Source organism: Amblyomma mixtum, chromosome 1 (assembly GCF_055824585.1).
Source record: "Amblyomma mixtum isolate Tamu chromosome 1, ASM5582458v1, whole genome shotgun sequence".
NCBI lineage: Eukaryota > Metazoa > Arthropoda > Arachnida > Ixodida > Ixodidae > Amblyomma > Amblyomma mixtum.
Genome location: NC_143012.1, coordinates 139,769,953 through 139,785,265, shown reverse-complemented (window position 1 = coordinate 139,785,265; position 15,313 = coordinate 139,769,953). Strand labels below are relative to the sequence as shown.

At 53.7% G+C, this 15,313-nt stretch overlaps 1 protein-coding gene across 3 annotated transcripts in view; it reads left to right on the top strand.

Annotated features, from left to right (window-relative positions):
- LOC149367737 (steroid 17-alpha-hydroxylase/17,20 lyase-like) overlaps positions 1-15,313 on the top strand; it is a 64,026-nt gene that overhangs the window by 36,500 nt on the left and 12,213 nt on the right. For all 3 annotated transcript variants that reach the window (XM_089567405.1, XM_089567404.1, XM_089567403.1), the window contains one exon: positions 666-791. In XM_089567405.1, coding sequence (XP_089423531.1) covers positions 666-791 — 126 coding nt within the window. The remainder of the gene's footprint in view (positions 1-665; positions 792-15,313) is intronic.

Sequence of the window (15,313 nt, the reverse complement as noted above, 5' to 3'; positions counted from 1 at the left end):
TGCGTATTCCGCTTGTTTCGGCTCTTCGTAGTAGCAGACTATGAATATTTCTGATAACTTTGATCTAAACACGCAAGTGCTCCACTCAATCATTATATGAACAAAAAGGAACCACGAAATGACACCTCACGCGTCAAATTACGGCATGAATTTGCCAGCGGTGTAGCCAAAAAGAACCTTTTTACAAGGTGCATTTAGCGATGCAACATCCGAGCCAATTAAAGATTTGATCGGGCGTACATGCCACTCGCCAGCGGTGGCGTGTGAAAGGCTGCGCTCAAATTTAGCATTACCGACTATCGTAATCGTGTGAAAAATTTTTTTTAAGAAGACCTTGTCTCGCTGACGAAACAGTGGTCTTTGCGATTCTGCACGGCCAGTTGAAGAAAACTCTTGCAACAGTTAGCCAAAAAGAAATAAAAAGTGGACTGCTACGTCATCCATGCATGTAAGTTAGGCGATTAAAAATCGCCAGCTTACACGCTTTTAATCGCCAGCTTACACGCATGAATGACGTAGCAGTCCACTTTTTCTTTCTTTTTGGCTAACTCTTGCAAGTTTTATTCAACTAACAGTGCAGATACCAAAAGATTTCGCTCTTTCGTCAACGAGACAAGGCATTCTTTCCGGAGCGTGACTTTAAAAGTGGATCTATCTGATTTCAGGGGAGATACTGAACTTCACTCACGCCCTGTTGTCCTCCAGGGACGAGGCCCTGGAGCAGGAGAAAAGCGACGCCGAGTTTTTGACCGAAGGAAACATGGTCCAGATACTCATCGACCTGTTTGGAGGTGAGAGGTCCTGTCAGGTGGTCCACTACCGTTAAGTTCCGAGACAGTCGCCCGTGCTGCAGAAGAGTGCAGCGAGTGATAATAAATCTGTGGTCTGCTGGAGAAAAAAATTCCTGACCGATTTTGCATGGCTGGCCAAATGCGAATAAGGCGCCCTGGCACGTTTCAACCATTGTTTTGCTGGGCTGGTTATGGCAAAGCACACGCAATGTAAGCAGTAAAGTTGTGCCGGTGGTGTTGGTCCAGTGGTTTCCAATAAATTGGATGCACCGCTTGAAGGGCTTCTCGATGAAGTGACTTCCAGACGAAGCGATTTAGGGAGAAACGAATAACTCTTATGCAGGCTATTTACAGATGGGTACAAGATTCAGTACGGCCAAACTATCCGCGGCCGGCCTAGCCGACCGCCTGCACAGAGGCGAGGGACACCACGTCCCAACAGTCGAACTGGCGCGCCTTGCACCAGCTCTCAACGGCCGCTACCACCGCGCTCGGCACGACCGAGCGCCTGCCAGATAGGAGTAGCTAGACACAAAAGCCCTCGGGCGCCGGTCCCTTCGAGAGTCCACCACGACCTACCCGCGCCCCTTTCCACACGCAAAAATCAACTGCGCTACAGCTTCCCGCCTGACATCAGTTTTAACGAATAGGAAAGCTCAGAACTGATGTCAGGGTTTTTTCCCTCACCCCGAAATTTCTCCCTACGCCGTTGCGCAACCCTCCACCAAGTGGCCCGCATGCACGCTAGACGTCTGGGGCTAACAGACACTTTCGGTTCCTTACCGTGCTGGCCTAGTACACAACAAGTCGCGTAACGCGAGGAAACCCTATGGGGGTTATTCTTGCAATAACACTCAAGGGGCTAGACGCAGTTGTCGCTTTCTAGCACCAGCGTGCCAGCCCTAGCAGTCACAGCTGTGACCCCCAACCCGCGGTGCGGTGAGTCGCAACCACGGCGGGTTCGGGCCAGAGGGGACAAACACGAGTATGCTACTCGGAGGAGCGTTTATTGCTCCCGAGCAATACAGTGCAGCAGCAACAATACAACCGCCGTAACGAGGAAGAGTGTTCCGCTCGCGTACGGGGGTGAAAAACACAACGGAAAGAACGCACGCAAAAATGTGGGGGAAGAAGGTTCCGCTCACCTCGCGTGGCTCCTCGCTCACCGCCCGCGGCGGTCAAGTCACACGCGGTGGCCGGGCGATAAGGGCAGTGGTCTCCGTGGCAGATCTCTGATCCGTGCGTGTGCACGGCTCCCGCCAGAAGACAAGCGAGCCTCGGAAGAAACGCGCCTTCCCCCGGCCTGTGGAGAGGAGGTCTCTCCTTTGTGAAAGGGGAAAGAGGGAAAGTCCCCGCAGCGGCGACGCGGCGGGGCGAGAAAGGAAGTGGAGGCGGCGTGAGTGCCCGCCATCGCAAACCTTCCCAACGGCGCGCGCATAACATCGCGTGATAATTACGCGCGGCCGTTAGGATGGGGCACGGGATTCATGTGTATCCCCACATCCCCCCCTCCTTAAACCTGCCCTACGGCCAAGAAGAGACCACGTTCACCGAAGGGTGTACCGATTGGGGCCGGCAAAACGCCATTTAACTTTAAAACCAATAAAGAAAAGATTCCGCTCACAGCCAGCAGTGCCGTCGTCGAAGGCCGTGGAAGCCAGGGCAGGAAGGCAGTGTAGACGACCGCCATGGACGACCGTGGAGCCCAGGGTTGAAGGGCGGTCGATGACCGCAGGTCCCGTGAGTCGGCCAGGGCAGCTTTGTCGGAACGCGCGGGCGGCAGGCAGGCTCAGGGCCATTACGCACCGGTCGTCCCGTTGCACAGCGTACGGCAGGCCTCCACTCGGCTGGTCGAACCGCTCGCTCTTGACTCGCCCTCTTTTCCTCTCGATGGGGGTGGCAAAGGACGCGCCGACCCATTTTCCCTCTGTCGCGGAGAAGTTGCGAGGCGGGCCCAGCGGGGCACCAAGCTTCTCTCGTGGGCGAAACCGCTGCCGCGGGGACACGGGGAACTCCACCGCGGCTTCTCTGCTGCAGTTTTCGCCATGGTAGACACAGGCCCCTGTTTCTCCGAATTCTCGCTCGCTCGTCCCGCGGCCGACCGGAAGCTGTTTTTCGTCATGGTTGCTCGGTGGTGAAAGCGGGCTCTTGGTTTTGGAATGCGGCCGCCCTCCGAACGGCCTGGCTCTCGGTGTTCGAAGCAGCAACGGTCGTTGCGGCGTCCGCTGGCTCTCCTCCGGGCACGCTGTGAAGGCTGGCCTGCGGCTGCAAAGCCGTCTTTTCTTTCTAGTTACATTACCAATTTACACATTTTTTTTTTTGAGCTAGTCTAACCCCGCTCGGTCTTTTCCGAAGAGAAAGCGTGTGCTTGCTCGCTCCGGAAGCCACGATGCGAAATATGGAAGGGGTGTTCCGTCCATATTAAGCAGGATAAATTACTCCCTGCGCGTTGGTCAGAGTTGGTTCTGCCGTGGGCGCAAGTTGTAACGAGGCGCTGGTCTCTGTTGTTGAGCCTTGCCTCTCGGTGCGGCTGCCTGCTGGCGGGGGAGGGTGTTCTCCACAGGCCACTCGTTCCCTCTGTCAAAGTATAGGTTCGAGATCACAGACATGCACCGGTCCGCCGGTCGGTCTTAGCGTCAAGTCCGCCAGCCTGTAGACGAGAGAGGAAAGTTTTTCCCCAACTACATGTGGTCCCGTCCATTTCGGCGCCAGAGAAGCAGAAAACCGCTTACTGGCATCCCTCAGAACGTGACTGCGCCTCAACACCAGGTCACCCGGTTTGTAGTGAATTTCCCGGTGAGAGCGGTCATACTGCGCTTTCTGCTGGGCCCGAGCAGTGCTCAGATTCCGGCGTGCTTGGTACAAAGCCTCCGTCATCCTCGCGCGCAGCCCGGTCGCATAGTCGGCGCGTGCCGACCAAGCAATCGGGGTGTTGCTGCGAACCTGTAGAGCAAGTTATAACGGGTTCGGCAGCTCCCTGCCAAGGTTGAGAGCGGCAGGTGTGTACCCAGTCGAGCGGTTCACGGTCGACCTGAGAGCAAACCCAATCTCGGGGAGACAGGTGTCCCAGTCGATGTGCGTCTCCGCAAATGCAACGAGCATGTGCTTGATGTTGCGGTTCACGCGTTCCGTGGGATTCGCCTGGGCGTGGTACGTGGTTGTTCTCCTGTGCTTAATGCCAAGGGCCACACAGGAGTCCACGAAAAGTTTGGCAGTGAAGTACGATGCATTGTCCGTTATCAACTGCCCGGGGTACCCGAATCGTGTGAACACCTCGACTAGCTTCCCCATGATTACGCGTGCCGTCAGCTTTCGAAGTGGGAACAGTTCCACCCATTTGCTGAAATGGTCTGTGACAACGAGCAGATATTGGTTTCCACTTGGAGTCCTGGGGTAAGGTCCCATGACGTCACAAGCCGCAATTTGCCAAGGAACCTGGATATTGATCGGCTGCATGAGCCCAGGTGGGCGTCCACCACGTGGCTTGACCCTTTGGCACACGTCGCACGAGCGGGCGTAGCGTATCGCATCCTGCTTCATGCCGGACCAGGTAGCGAGGCGGCACAACTTGAGGTAAGTCTTAGGGCCACTCGCATGCCCAGCGATGCACGTGTCATGAAAGTAGCGTAAAAGTGCTCCTCTCAACGTGCGTGGAATCACGACCTTGAAGGACTCGTGTGTATCCTTCTCGGAGGGGATATATCTCAGCAGGATGTCATCGGAGTCGAGCAGATAGGAATCCATCGCGCTCACAGCATTACCAGCTGTGTTCGAGCGCCCCGCACAGACAACAATACTAGTTGCCTCCATGTGCGCCGCGGCCGCGCCGCCCTGCTCCCTGAGCCCGTCGAACACTTTTCGAAATCTCAAAAATTTTAACGAGCGCACGAGAATGAAACGAGGACTGAAAGAAGACACACACCACAAACGGCGCTTTGTGGTGTGTGTCTTCTTTCAGTCCTCGTTTCATTCTCGTGCGCTCGTTAAAATTTTTGAGATGTGTAACCAACTAGCCCGCTAGTTCGTCCTGAACTTTTCGACAAAATGGATCCTCCCACTGTGCCTCCAACAGTTCCTTTCTGCTGAAAACGCTCACCACGGAACTTACGCCTTCCAAGTGGTTCACGCTTTCGCCCTGGGAAGGCGGGTTGTCCCGTCCCTCGGGGCGTTGTGTGAGCTTCGCGGCAGTCGAGCTGCTCTGGCTGTCAAGGCTCTCATAGATCCAACAAAAACCAAGGCAAAAAACAACAAAGCCATCTACCGGTTAATCCACCAGTTCGAGGGACCAGATTCAACACTCCTGGAAAAAGTACGCGTTAAGTGCTTCGGGGACACACACCCAGCAGCTTACGCAGAGCGCTATCGGGGAAGTGAAAACGACACCCTGGACAGACCCATCACGCGAGAAGAGGTCTACGCAGCGATTCGAAACACAACCAGAAACACGGCCGCGGGTGCAGACAAGATCAATAACGCACTCATCCGCAACCTCAGTGATGAGCTAGTCGCAGAATTAACCGACTTTCTCAACAAACACTGGGAAGCGGAGACCGTCCTCGAGGAGTGGAAGCATGCGGAGGTTGTCATGATTCCTAAACCGGGCAAGAAACTACAAATTGAGAACCTCAGACCGATCTCGCTCACATCGTGCCTAGGAAAACTGTACGAACGAGTGGTGACGCTGAGACTACAACAGTACATGGAGGACAAGGAACTGTATCCCCACAGCATGTTCGGTTTCAGAGCAAAACTATCGACCCAAGATGTACTACTTCAAATCAATTAAGAAGTACTTGGGAACGTCCCCAAGAGCGGAGAAAACATAATAATGGCATTGGACATCAAGGGGGCTTTCGACAATGTAAGTCACGAGGCTATCCTTACGGGCATGAACGACCTGAACTGCGGGAGGAGAATCTACGGCTACGTCAAAGCCTTCCTCTCAAACAGAACGGCAACGATTGGCCTGGGGGAGCTCAGATCAGACAAATTCCTTACTCCAAATAAAGGAACACCTCAAGGATCGGTCATCTCCCCTACGCTCTTCAACATAGCCATGATTGGCTTGGCAAAACAGTTAGAAGCAATCGACGGCATACACCATGCCATGTATGCCGACGACATCACCATCTGGGTCAACACAGGCTCGCTCGGAGAGAAAGAAGAGAAATTACAAAAGGCAGCCACCTGCGTAGAGAACTACGTCAGAGCAAGAGGGCTAGCATGCTCCACCGAGAAATCAGAGCTCCTAAGAGTTTGGAGAGGAAAACAAAATCGCACAGTCCCCACTAGCGACGACTTAAAGTTGAACGTCTACCTCGAGGGGAAATTGATACCGGAAAAAAACTCATCAGAATCTTGGGGATGTGGATACAGTCAAACCAACGCTGCACTCACACCCTCGCCCTACTCAAAGCATCCACTCTACAAGTGGCCCGCATGATCACGCCCATCTCACACAGACGTCATGGCATGCGAGAGGACACACTGAAGTTGGTCAGAAGCCTGGTAGTCAGCCGAGTGACATACAGCCTCCCCTACTACAATCCCATCAAGAGTGAGGTACAACAGGCGGACGTGATTCTACGCAAAGCCTACAAAACTTCACTCCACCTTCCTCACAGCACTTCAACTGAAAAGCTCCTAGCCCTAGGATTACACAACACTTTCGATGAATTGAGAGAGGCACAACTAGTCTCCCAACTGCGCAGACTACAACAGAGCCCATCTGGCAGGGAGCTCCTAAAGAAACTGGGCCGCGCCGATCAAATTCAAGAGATACAGAGGACAGCAACAATCCCGGACGAATATCGTAACACACTAAAAGTAACGCCAATACCCCGGAGCATGGATCCTAACCTACACAAAGCACGCAGAGAGGCAAGGGCTTAATACCTACAAAAGACATTAGCACCTCAAGAAACGACGGTGTACGTGAACGCAGCCATGCATACACCAGAACAGCGGGGCAGCACAACAGCAATGCGTTAACAACGGTGATTGACTCGACCCTACGCGAGATCACCAGCGCATCACTACAAGACTGTACGATAGCCGAGGCTGAGGAAGCGGCCGTCGCTCTAGCGGCAGCGGAGGGCTATCGATCTAAACGGTCTCTAAAAATCCTTACAGACTCACAAACAGCATGCCGCAACTACCTATGCGGCAGAATAGGGCACAGAGCGCTCCGCATACTCCGCTCTGGGGGCCACATAACACAACGACAAATAAACGAAGAACCAATCAGGCATACGATAATATGGACGCCGGGACACGCGGGAGTAACAGGGAACCAAAAGGCCGACAGGATAGCTCGAGGGTACACTTATTACCGAGCATCCAACGTAGGCGACCTCGAGGGGAACGAACCTGTACCCCAAGATTATTCGGCGATTCTAAATTATTTCAAGGGCTGCAGAAAGCGGTATCCACCACCGGACAACTCCCTTAGCAGAGAGGACTCTGTCGCGTGGAGGCAGGTACAGACGGGCTCCTACCCGAACCTACACGTACTCAACAAAATGTATCCAACACAATACAATGACAAATGCCCTTGGTGCCAAGAACCCCCCACGCTGTACCACATAACGTGGGCATGCCAGAGAATAAGCGTGGCACCAGTGATAACAAACCCGAGTGCGGAACAATGGGAGGGAGTGCTCTCCAGCGATCGCCGGGTCGACCAAGAAGGTCTGATTCGGCGAGCAAAACTGGCAGCAGCATCCAGCGGAGCCCTGGACTAAGGGCAACCGACCTTTGAGCAAGATGGACGAAGCCATCTCAAAACCGCCGAATACAACCGAATCTAGAGCTAATAAAGTTTTCACTCACTCGCTCACTCACTCACTGGCTGTAGGGCGCGGCGGAGTGGGTAGTGTTGTTTCTTCCCAAGCCGTCAACGGGCGCGCGCGAAAGTGCGTCCGCCACCACGTTGTTCTTCCCCCTCCTGTAGCGCACGGTAAAGTCGTAACGCTGGAGGGGTAGCGCCCATCGCGCAAGGCGTCCGCTCGGTTCGCCTAGGCGTCTCAGCCACGTGAGTGCCATGTGATCAGTCTCAATCACGAAGGCGACTCCATCGACGTAGTAGTCGAACTTCCGCAGAGCGAAGATAATCGCGAGACATTCTTTTTCTGTCACGGAATAGTTTCTTTCTGCGGGAGTTAATGAGCGGCTGGCGACCGCCACCGGTCTCAGGCTACCTGCGTGCTCTTGAAGCAGGACTGCTCCTAAGCCCAGGTCACAAGAGTCCGTGTGGATCACAAATTCCCTGTTCAGGTCAGGCAGCCTCAGCTCTGTGGTTTCCGCAAGCGCGCAAGTGAAATGGCGTAGTGCCGCCTCTTGCTCGGGTCCCCAATGCCACTTCACTCATCCTTAAAGGGACAGTGAGGAGAGCACTATTGATATTTTTTTTTATAGCAAAATCCGATAGTTCGGCATTTCATGGCTTTGTTGCCACTTGGCCGGCAGGGAAAGATGCATTTATTTCCAAGAAATTTGGATTCGAAGTTGAAAAAGATTTTCCCGCCGCTCTGATTCAAACTTGGGATTCTCCTATGACGACACAGGACTAAGTAACGAGAAACATGACGTGCCATGACGTAACGCAGACTCCGTGATGTCTGGCGCAGCCTTGTGGCCCAGCAGCAGCCGAAAAGAAAGCTACCGCCGGCCGCACGTTGAAGGCATCTATCGGCTATTGCGGCCGTCGCTACAGTCGCTTCGCTTACGTTTGCACTGGCGTTTTGCCAGCGTTACGATGGATCCTATTCTCGAAGTCGTCAGCGAAGTTCTCGCAAATAGACACCTTTAGCATACCGTGTACCTTGTTACCGCTAGCGGATTACCGGGAGCCCTCCTGTCGCCGGCGAGCAGGAGCTGATTGGTCCCGATGCTGCAGGCGCGCGCGTAGCTGCCGGACACGTGGCGCCATCTGGCGACGTCAAGGAGATTTGCGCGTGCATTGGCTGCGCCTCAGTGATTTGTGGCTTATCGGGTCCTAGAGTTGCTAGAACCATTGGTTCTAGCAACACTGCTTTGTCCTATGACGTCAACACGCTTGTGCTTGCGAGTTTGGCTTGTGGCGGCGATACCTGTATTTTGGTTCTTGCTCTTTTCTACGTTACAAGAGCTTTGTTTTCAGTATGAGTGGTGTTTTTGTAATCAGGAGCTGGTATTCTGTCGATACAAGCCAACTTCAATTTCTCCTCAGTGTCCCTTTAGCAGCGTTGTTAAGGGGGCTTGCAGAGCTGTGCAATCTGACATAAACTAGCGATAAAAGTTCATCAGCCCCAGAAAGCGTCTTAGTCCGCCTATGTCTGCCGGCGACGGGAACTGCAAAATAGCCCGCGCTTGTCTTCGCACGGCAGAAGGCGTCCTTTGTCTAGCGTAAACACCAACAGTGTTATTCGGGTTGCCGCTATCTGGGTCTTGTTCGGGTTCAGAGTGATTCCCGCAGACCTCAGCATTTCCAGTACATCCCTGAGATTGCGTAAGTGCTCATCAAAGGTTTCCGAATACACGACAATGTCATCCAGGTAAGCAAGAGCGTGGTGCCACCTTGCATCGCCTAGGACACGGTCCATCAGACGCTGGTACTTAGCGCGCGCTCCGACCAGGCCAAACGGCATTCGGGTAAACTGGAAAAGTCCCCTGTGACAAGTGAAGGCAGTTTTCTCTCCATCACTGGGGGTCATCTCCACCTGAAAGTATCCTCTGCTAGCATCGAGCGTAGTGAAGTACTTCGCTCCACCAACATTGGACACTATCGAGGGAATGCTCGGAAGTGGGTATGCGTCCTTCCGTGTCACCTCGTTCAGGCGTCGATAGTCCACACAAAGGCGGGTTGTTCCATCCTTTTTGGGCACCAGCACCACTGGAAACCACCAGGGGCTGTTTGAACGTTCCACAACGCCTGCATCGAGAAGTTCGTCCAGAGCGTTATCGAGCGCTTTCCTCTTAGCCAAGCTGACTGGCCGAGGATTGCACTTCCATGGAACAGCGTCGCCTTTCTCAATTTTGTGCCTCACCAGCGTAGTGCAGCCAGGCCGCTCCGTGAATACGGCGTCGTACCGTTTAGGAGCAGAGACAAACGCGCTTTTTCCTCCCCCGACAAGCTGTCTGAGTTGTCCAGCAGCGGATGGGGAGGCCTGCATGCCGCCACGGCGCGAAGTGCAACCGCAGGGGGGACAGGGGGTCGCACGGGAGGGGAGCCGTTCCCTTCCGCGCTTTTCCTCTCGGCGCGGTCGACAGGCTGGTATAGTTCAGCCGGGCCGAAGGCGTTTCGAGGCTCTTTTTCGGGCGATCGTTGCGTACGTCTGCGCGCGAAGCATCGGAAAGCGAATGTGCTTCTGACGCTTTTTGGGGTTGAACGAAAGGTTTCAGGGTGCCACATGCTCGCTCCCTATATCCTCCGTTGCAGACGTCAATAACAATGCCCGACTTGGCGAGGAAGTCTCTACCAAGAATAATTGCAACCGATGGGCCGGGGAGGTGAGCGAAGCGCTGGCGCCTCACTCTTTTCTCCAACCGCACCACAAGCCGCGCGGCACCGCTCGCGTGTGCAATGCCGCTGGCTAATCGGAACGTGAGGTTGCTCGCTCGCAGCCGGAGTCCATTCCGACGGAGATGCTCACATACCTCGTCGCCAAACAGGGATGCGCTCGCTCCTGTGTCTAGAAATGCCATGAACTTACGTTGTGCCACTGTAAGCTCAATAAGCGGTACTGGCGTGTCGCTGGGTGGTTCCAAACGACAAGCCAGCGGGGCTAGGAGTTCGTGTGACTCACTGAGCACTGCTGTTGACGCCGCCGGTTGTGCAGCGTTGCTCACCGGCGGCTGCGTTCGTTTCCCGAAAGCGCGTGCTCTCGGTTCACGGGGCGTCTGCACTTCTGGGCCTAGTGCCCTCGTTGGTTGCACCGGTAGCAGAGGGTATTCGGCCATTGCCGGGCGGGGCAGTTGTCGCCGCGCGCCGGTTGACCGTTCCTCCCTGCCGGGCGAACCGTCGCAGATGCCCTTTGGTCTAGCGTCCTCGGGTCGGCATGTCGGTCCCGATTCTGCGTACTTTGGCCACGCGCAGCGTGTGCTGACCGCATAGCATACGTGTAGGGGTCGAGAGCTCGGTCTGATAGTTCCCAACCGTTTCTCAATTGCCCGTCACTGAATGCAACCGTTTCGGCTCCCCGGGAAAGAGTGCGGAAAGTGTCTCCGTTCCAGACGCATCGCGGCTCAAGTGCCTGCGACACTGGCGGCGGAGGCCGATACGCGCGGGAGGCGAGTATGTCCGCCTGTATGCGCTTGGCTGCCGAGGCGAGTTAGTCCAAGTCCCTGAACGGTACGCCTCGTAGGTAGGCTGCGAAGGTAGGGTGAGCTTGTCGCGTGACACGCTCTACCTTCTCGCCGTTCGAAGCTGAGGGGTCTGCAAAACGATAGAGTTCGTCCATCGCCCTCACGTACTCAAGCAAGTATTCGTCCGGATGCTGAGTACGCAGCTCCAACTCGCACCGCAGACGACGCTCGTAATCTGCGGGCAAGAACTCCTCGCGAAACCTCGCTCGGAACTCCTCCATTGTGCGAGACCGATGGCCAGTAAGGCGGAACCAGCGGGCAGCCTGATCAGTCAGTGAGATTGTCACGACACGCGCCAGAATCTCGCCATCGGAAAGCCCTGTCGCCTGCTGGTAGGTCAGCATGCCCTCAAGGTACTCGTTGCCACTGACAAAATCATGGTAGCCGCCGTAGCTGGGAACGTCCACCCTTAGCCTGGGCCTCGCCGCTGGAGCGGGTGTTTGCAGGTTGTTCTGCACGATACCCGTGAGGCTCTCTATGAGGCGTAAGGCATTGCGCAACACAGCCTCTTGGGGGTTGGCCTGGCCAGGTAGTTCTGGCTTAGGGGCCGCGTGGGGTGAACAAGATTGCACATGTCGCGCCATGCTCTCCCTACCTGGCGGCATAGCGCTTGGCGAGAAGTGCCTAGCGTCGCCGCTCGTCTGAGGCAGTGTGTCGTGTGAATCACCGCTCGGCTCAAACGATATAAGATCACAGGGGCTAGCGTCAGCCTCTGGGATTACACCTGCAGTAGTTGTTACTGCCGAGTCAAAGTGTTGCTGCTGAGAAGCCGTATTGGACAACCACAGCAGGGACTGGAAGTCAATCCCGCTCGCCGCCATGGCTAGTCTGTGTGTCGGCAGTCGCTCACACAGACACTCGGTTTGTCACACCTCTGACCCCACGTTGGGCGCCAAGAATATGGGGGTTATTCTTGCAATAAAGCTCAAGGGCCTAGAAGCAGTTGTCGCTTTCTAGCACCAGCGTGCCAGCCCTAGCAGTCACAGCTGTGACCCCCAACCCGCGGTGCGGTGAGTCGCAACCACGGCGGGTTCGGGCCAGAGGGGACAAACACGAGTATGCTACTCGGAGGAGCGTTTATTGCTCCCGAGCAATACAGTGCAGCAGCAACAATACAACCGCCGTAACGAGGGAGAGTGTTCCGCTCGCGTACGGGGGTGAAAAACACAAAGGAAAGAACGTACGCAAAATTGTGGGGGAAGAAGGTTCCGCTCACCTCGCGTGGCTCCTCGCTCACCGCCCGCGGCGGTCAAGTCACACGCGGTGGCCGGGCGATAAGGGCAGTGGTCTCCGTGGCAGATCTCTGATCCGTGCGTGTGCACGGCTCCCGCCAGAAGACAAGCGAGCCTCGGAAGAAACGCGCCTTCTCCCGGGCTGTGGAGAGGAGGTCTCTCCTTTGTGAAAGGGGAAAGAGGGAAGTCCCCGCAGCGGCGTCGCGGCGGGGCGAGAAAGGAAGCGGGGGCGGCGTGAGTGACCACCATCGCAAACCTTCCCAACGGCGCGCGCATAACATCGCGTGATAATTACGCGCGGCCGTTACGATGGGGCAGGGGATTCATGTGTATCCCCACAACCCAGAACTCTCTCGCTTGTTTATGGCCGGCGGCTTCTCCCCCCCCCCCCCCGGGAGACAGGATTCCGGGAAGACTGGGGACAGGGCCGCAAGGTCGATGCCGGCAGAGAGCCCCGCCGTCTGAAGTGGCAAGGGAAAACGCGAGAACGAACGGGGAGACCCACCGAAGAGCATGGGCGTTCGAACTGCTCCTCCCCTTCAAACGGCACGCACTAAAACAAAACAAAACAAAACGGGACGCGCAGCCTAGGCCACTGCCCTCTCGTGGAATGTTCGCAACATGTACGAAAAGAGGCGGCAGCGTGCCGAACCCTACATAAGCATTCACAGAATGATCAGTTCCACACAACACCTGACTGGCGTTTCAGTAGCGGCTATACATGTGCATAACCAAACTACACACCAAAACGACACCAAATCACTCGAGAAGCAGGAAAAAATTCAGGGGGGGGGGGGGGGGGGCACTTTGTTGACCTAAAGTACCGTGAGGTGAAAGCCTTAGCGCGGTGTTGCTGCTTGTACCACTATTGTGTCACTATTGTGTCACTATTGTGTCACTGATGTGTCACTGATGTGTGGTTAAGATGTTAAGTATGCAATTGTTTCTGAATCTTTAATGCTGGAGACACTGGAGGGCGCTTGGGAGGCATCCATCTGATTCGACGCCTTTCTGCAAACACTCTCTAGCGTCCTAGACATATGCGTTGGCAGAAAGTAGCGGAACGGAAGGATGGTGGGTTTCTAATCCTATCGTGCACAACGATGTTTTTATTCGTGTGACTAGAAAAAGCGTGACACCTCTGCTGACAACCTTCTATCGACAACGATGAGGCACTAAAGGCTTTCGCCTTAAAAAGTCATGCCCAAAGTTTGTCGTCAGGTTGTTTCTGTCTGTCATTAAAAAAACAGGGTGAAGCCGTGTAACAGTGGTAGTATTAACGTAGACATAGATTTTTTCTTGTTCAGTATAAAACTGTTGTTAATAAACTTAAAAACATGAGTGACAAGCACTCTCCTACAAAAAAGCACTCTCCTAAAAAATGGCAAAATATTAGCATACACCGGATTTATATGCAAACTTGACAAAACTGTTCGTGGACAACGTTATCAAGGTTTTATTTGCCTTTATTGCTAACTAGTTTTAAAGTACGGACCCTCGTCCCTCTTTCAATCCCTTTGATACAAAATATGAAAGCACACTTGATTGGAAAATAAGTGCAAACCTATGCACATCAAGATAAAAAATTTTAAGTGGCTTCAATAGACATGTAATAGTCTCAATAAAACGGCAATTAGAAGTAGTGGGCGTATACTGATGCAGAATCTATGCTAACGGCTGGCCATAGCATATTTCATTTCAGTGCAGTATCGCATCTCTTAAATTTTATTTATTAATTTACTCTTGTTCCCTAAAGCCGCTCATAAGAGTGCATTACAAGGGTGCAGTGCGACACATTATTAAAAATAACACGTCAATCACTTGAAACAATAATAAATAATACGTAAAAGTTAAGAAAGGAAAAACACTTCAGGACAAACAAAAGGACCAGGGAAAACTGCCCAAAATATGGCGAGAGGCACGAGCCGACGTCTTTACACATGTCCACCGCAGCAAACGAGTTGTTGAAACTTTCTAATGTCAATTTGCGTGCCGATGTCTGGCCTTGAAATGTCCCGTTCAATGATAGTGCGGAGAATGATTCGGCAGACACGAGGAGACGTGTGGCTGGCTCCGCGTTTAACTTTGAAATGGTGATCACGTCGTTGAAGGGTGGCATGGTGAGACCGGGGAATCATCTTGATGTGCCGGATGGCGGTCAGATGTGTGAAAAAGTGTTCAAGGAGCACGTTTACGAAGATGTGAGAAGTTTCCGCAACGTTCTTCTACAGCTATGACACCAGGGAAATAACCTGAGCAAATAAATCAAACAGAAAGCCTCTCTAGTGGTGAAGCATGCTTAGTCTGGATCCCAAATTCCTTCGGATTATTCAGTTTTACGCCTTAGAGAAGTGGTGTCATCATCATCATCATAAGCCTGAATACGCCCACTGTAGGGCAAAGGCTTCTCCCATGTCTCACCAATTAACCCTGTCCTTTGCCAGTTGCGGCCACCATATCCCCTCAAACTTCTTAATCTCATCCGCCCACCTAACTTTCTGCCGCCCCCTGCTACGTTTGCCTTTGCTCACCTCTCTGAGACTGCCATAGCGGCTCTCCTAAAATTTTTCAATCAAATATGGATGAGTGGAGAAATCCCCCATGCATGGAAAGAAGCAATAATAGTACCCTTCCTAAAACCTGGCAAACAACTAACTAGTCCCACCAGTTACAGGCCAATAGCACTCACTAGCTGCGTGGCAAAATCATTCGAAAGCATTCTAAACATCAGACTAACCTTCATACTTCAGTCTCGGCAACTTTTAGATATACACCAATGCGGGTTTAAAAAGACATGTTCCACAACCGATCACCTTGCACGCTTTGAGAACACAGTCCGGGAAGCGTTCATCCACAACCAACACTGTATGGGGGTCTTCTTCGACCTGGAGAAGGCTTACGATACCACGTGGAGGTTCGGTATCCTCCGTGACCTAGCGGACCTAG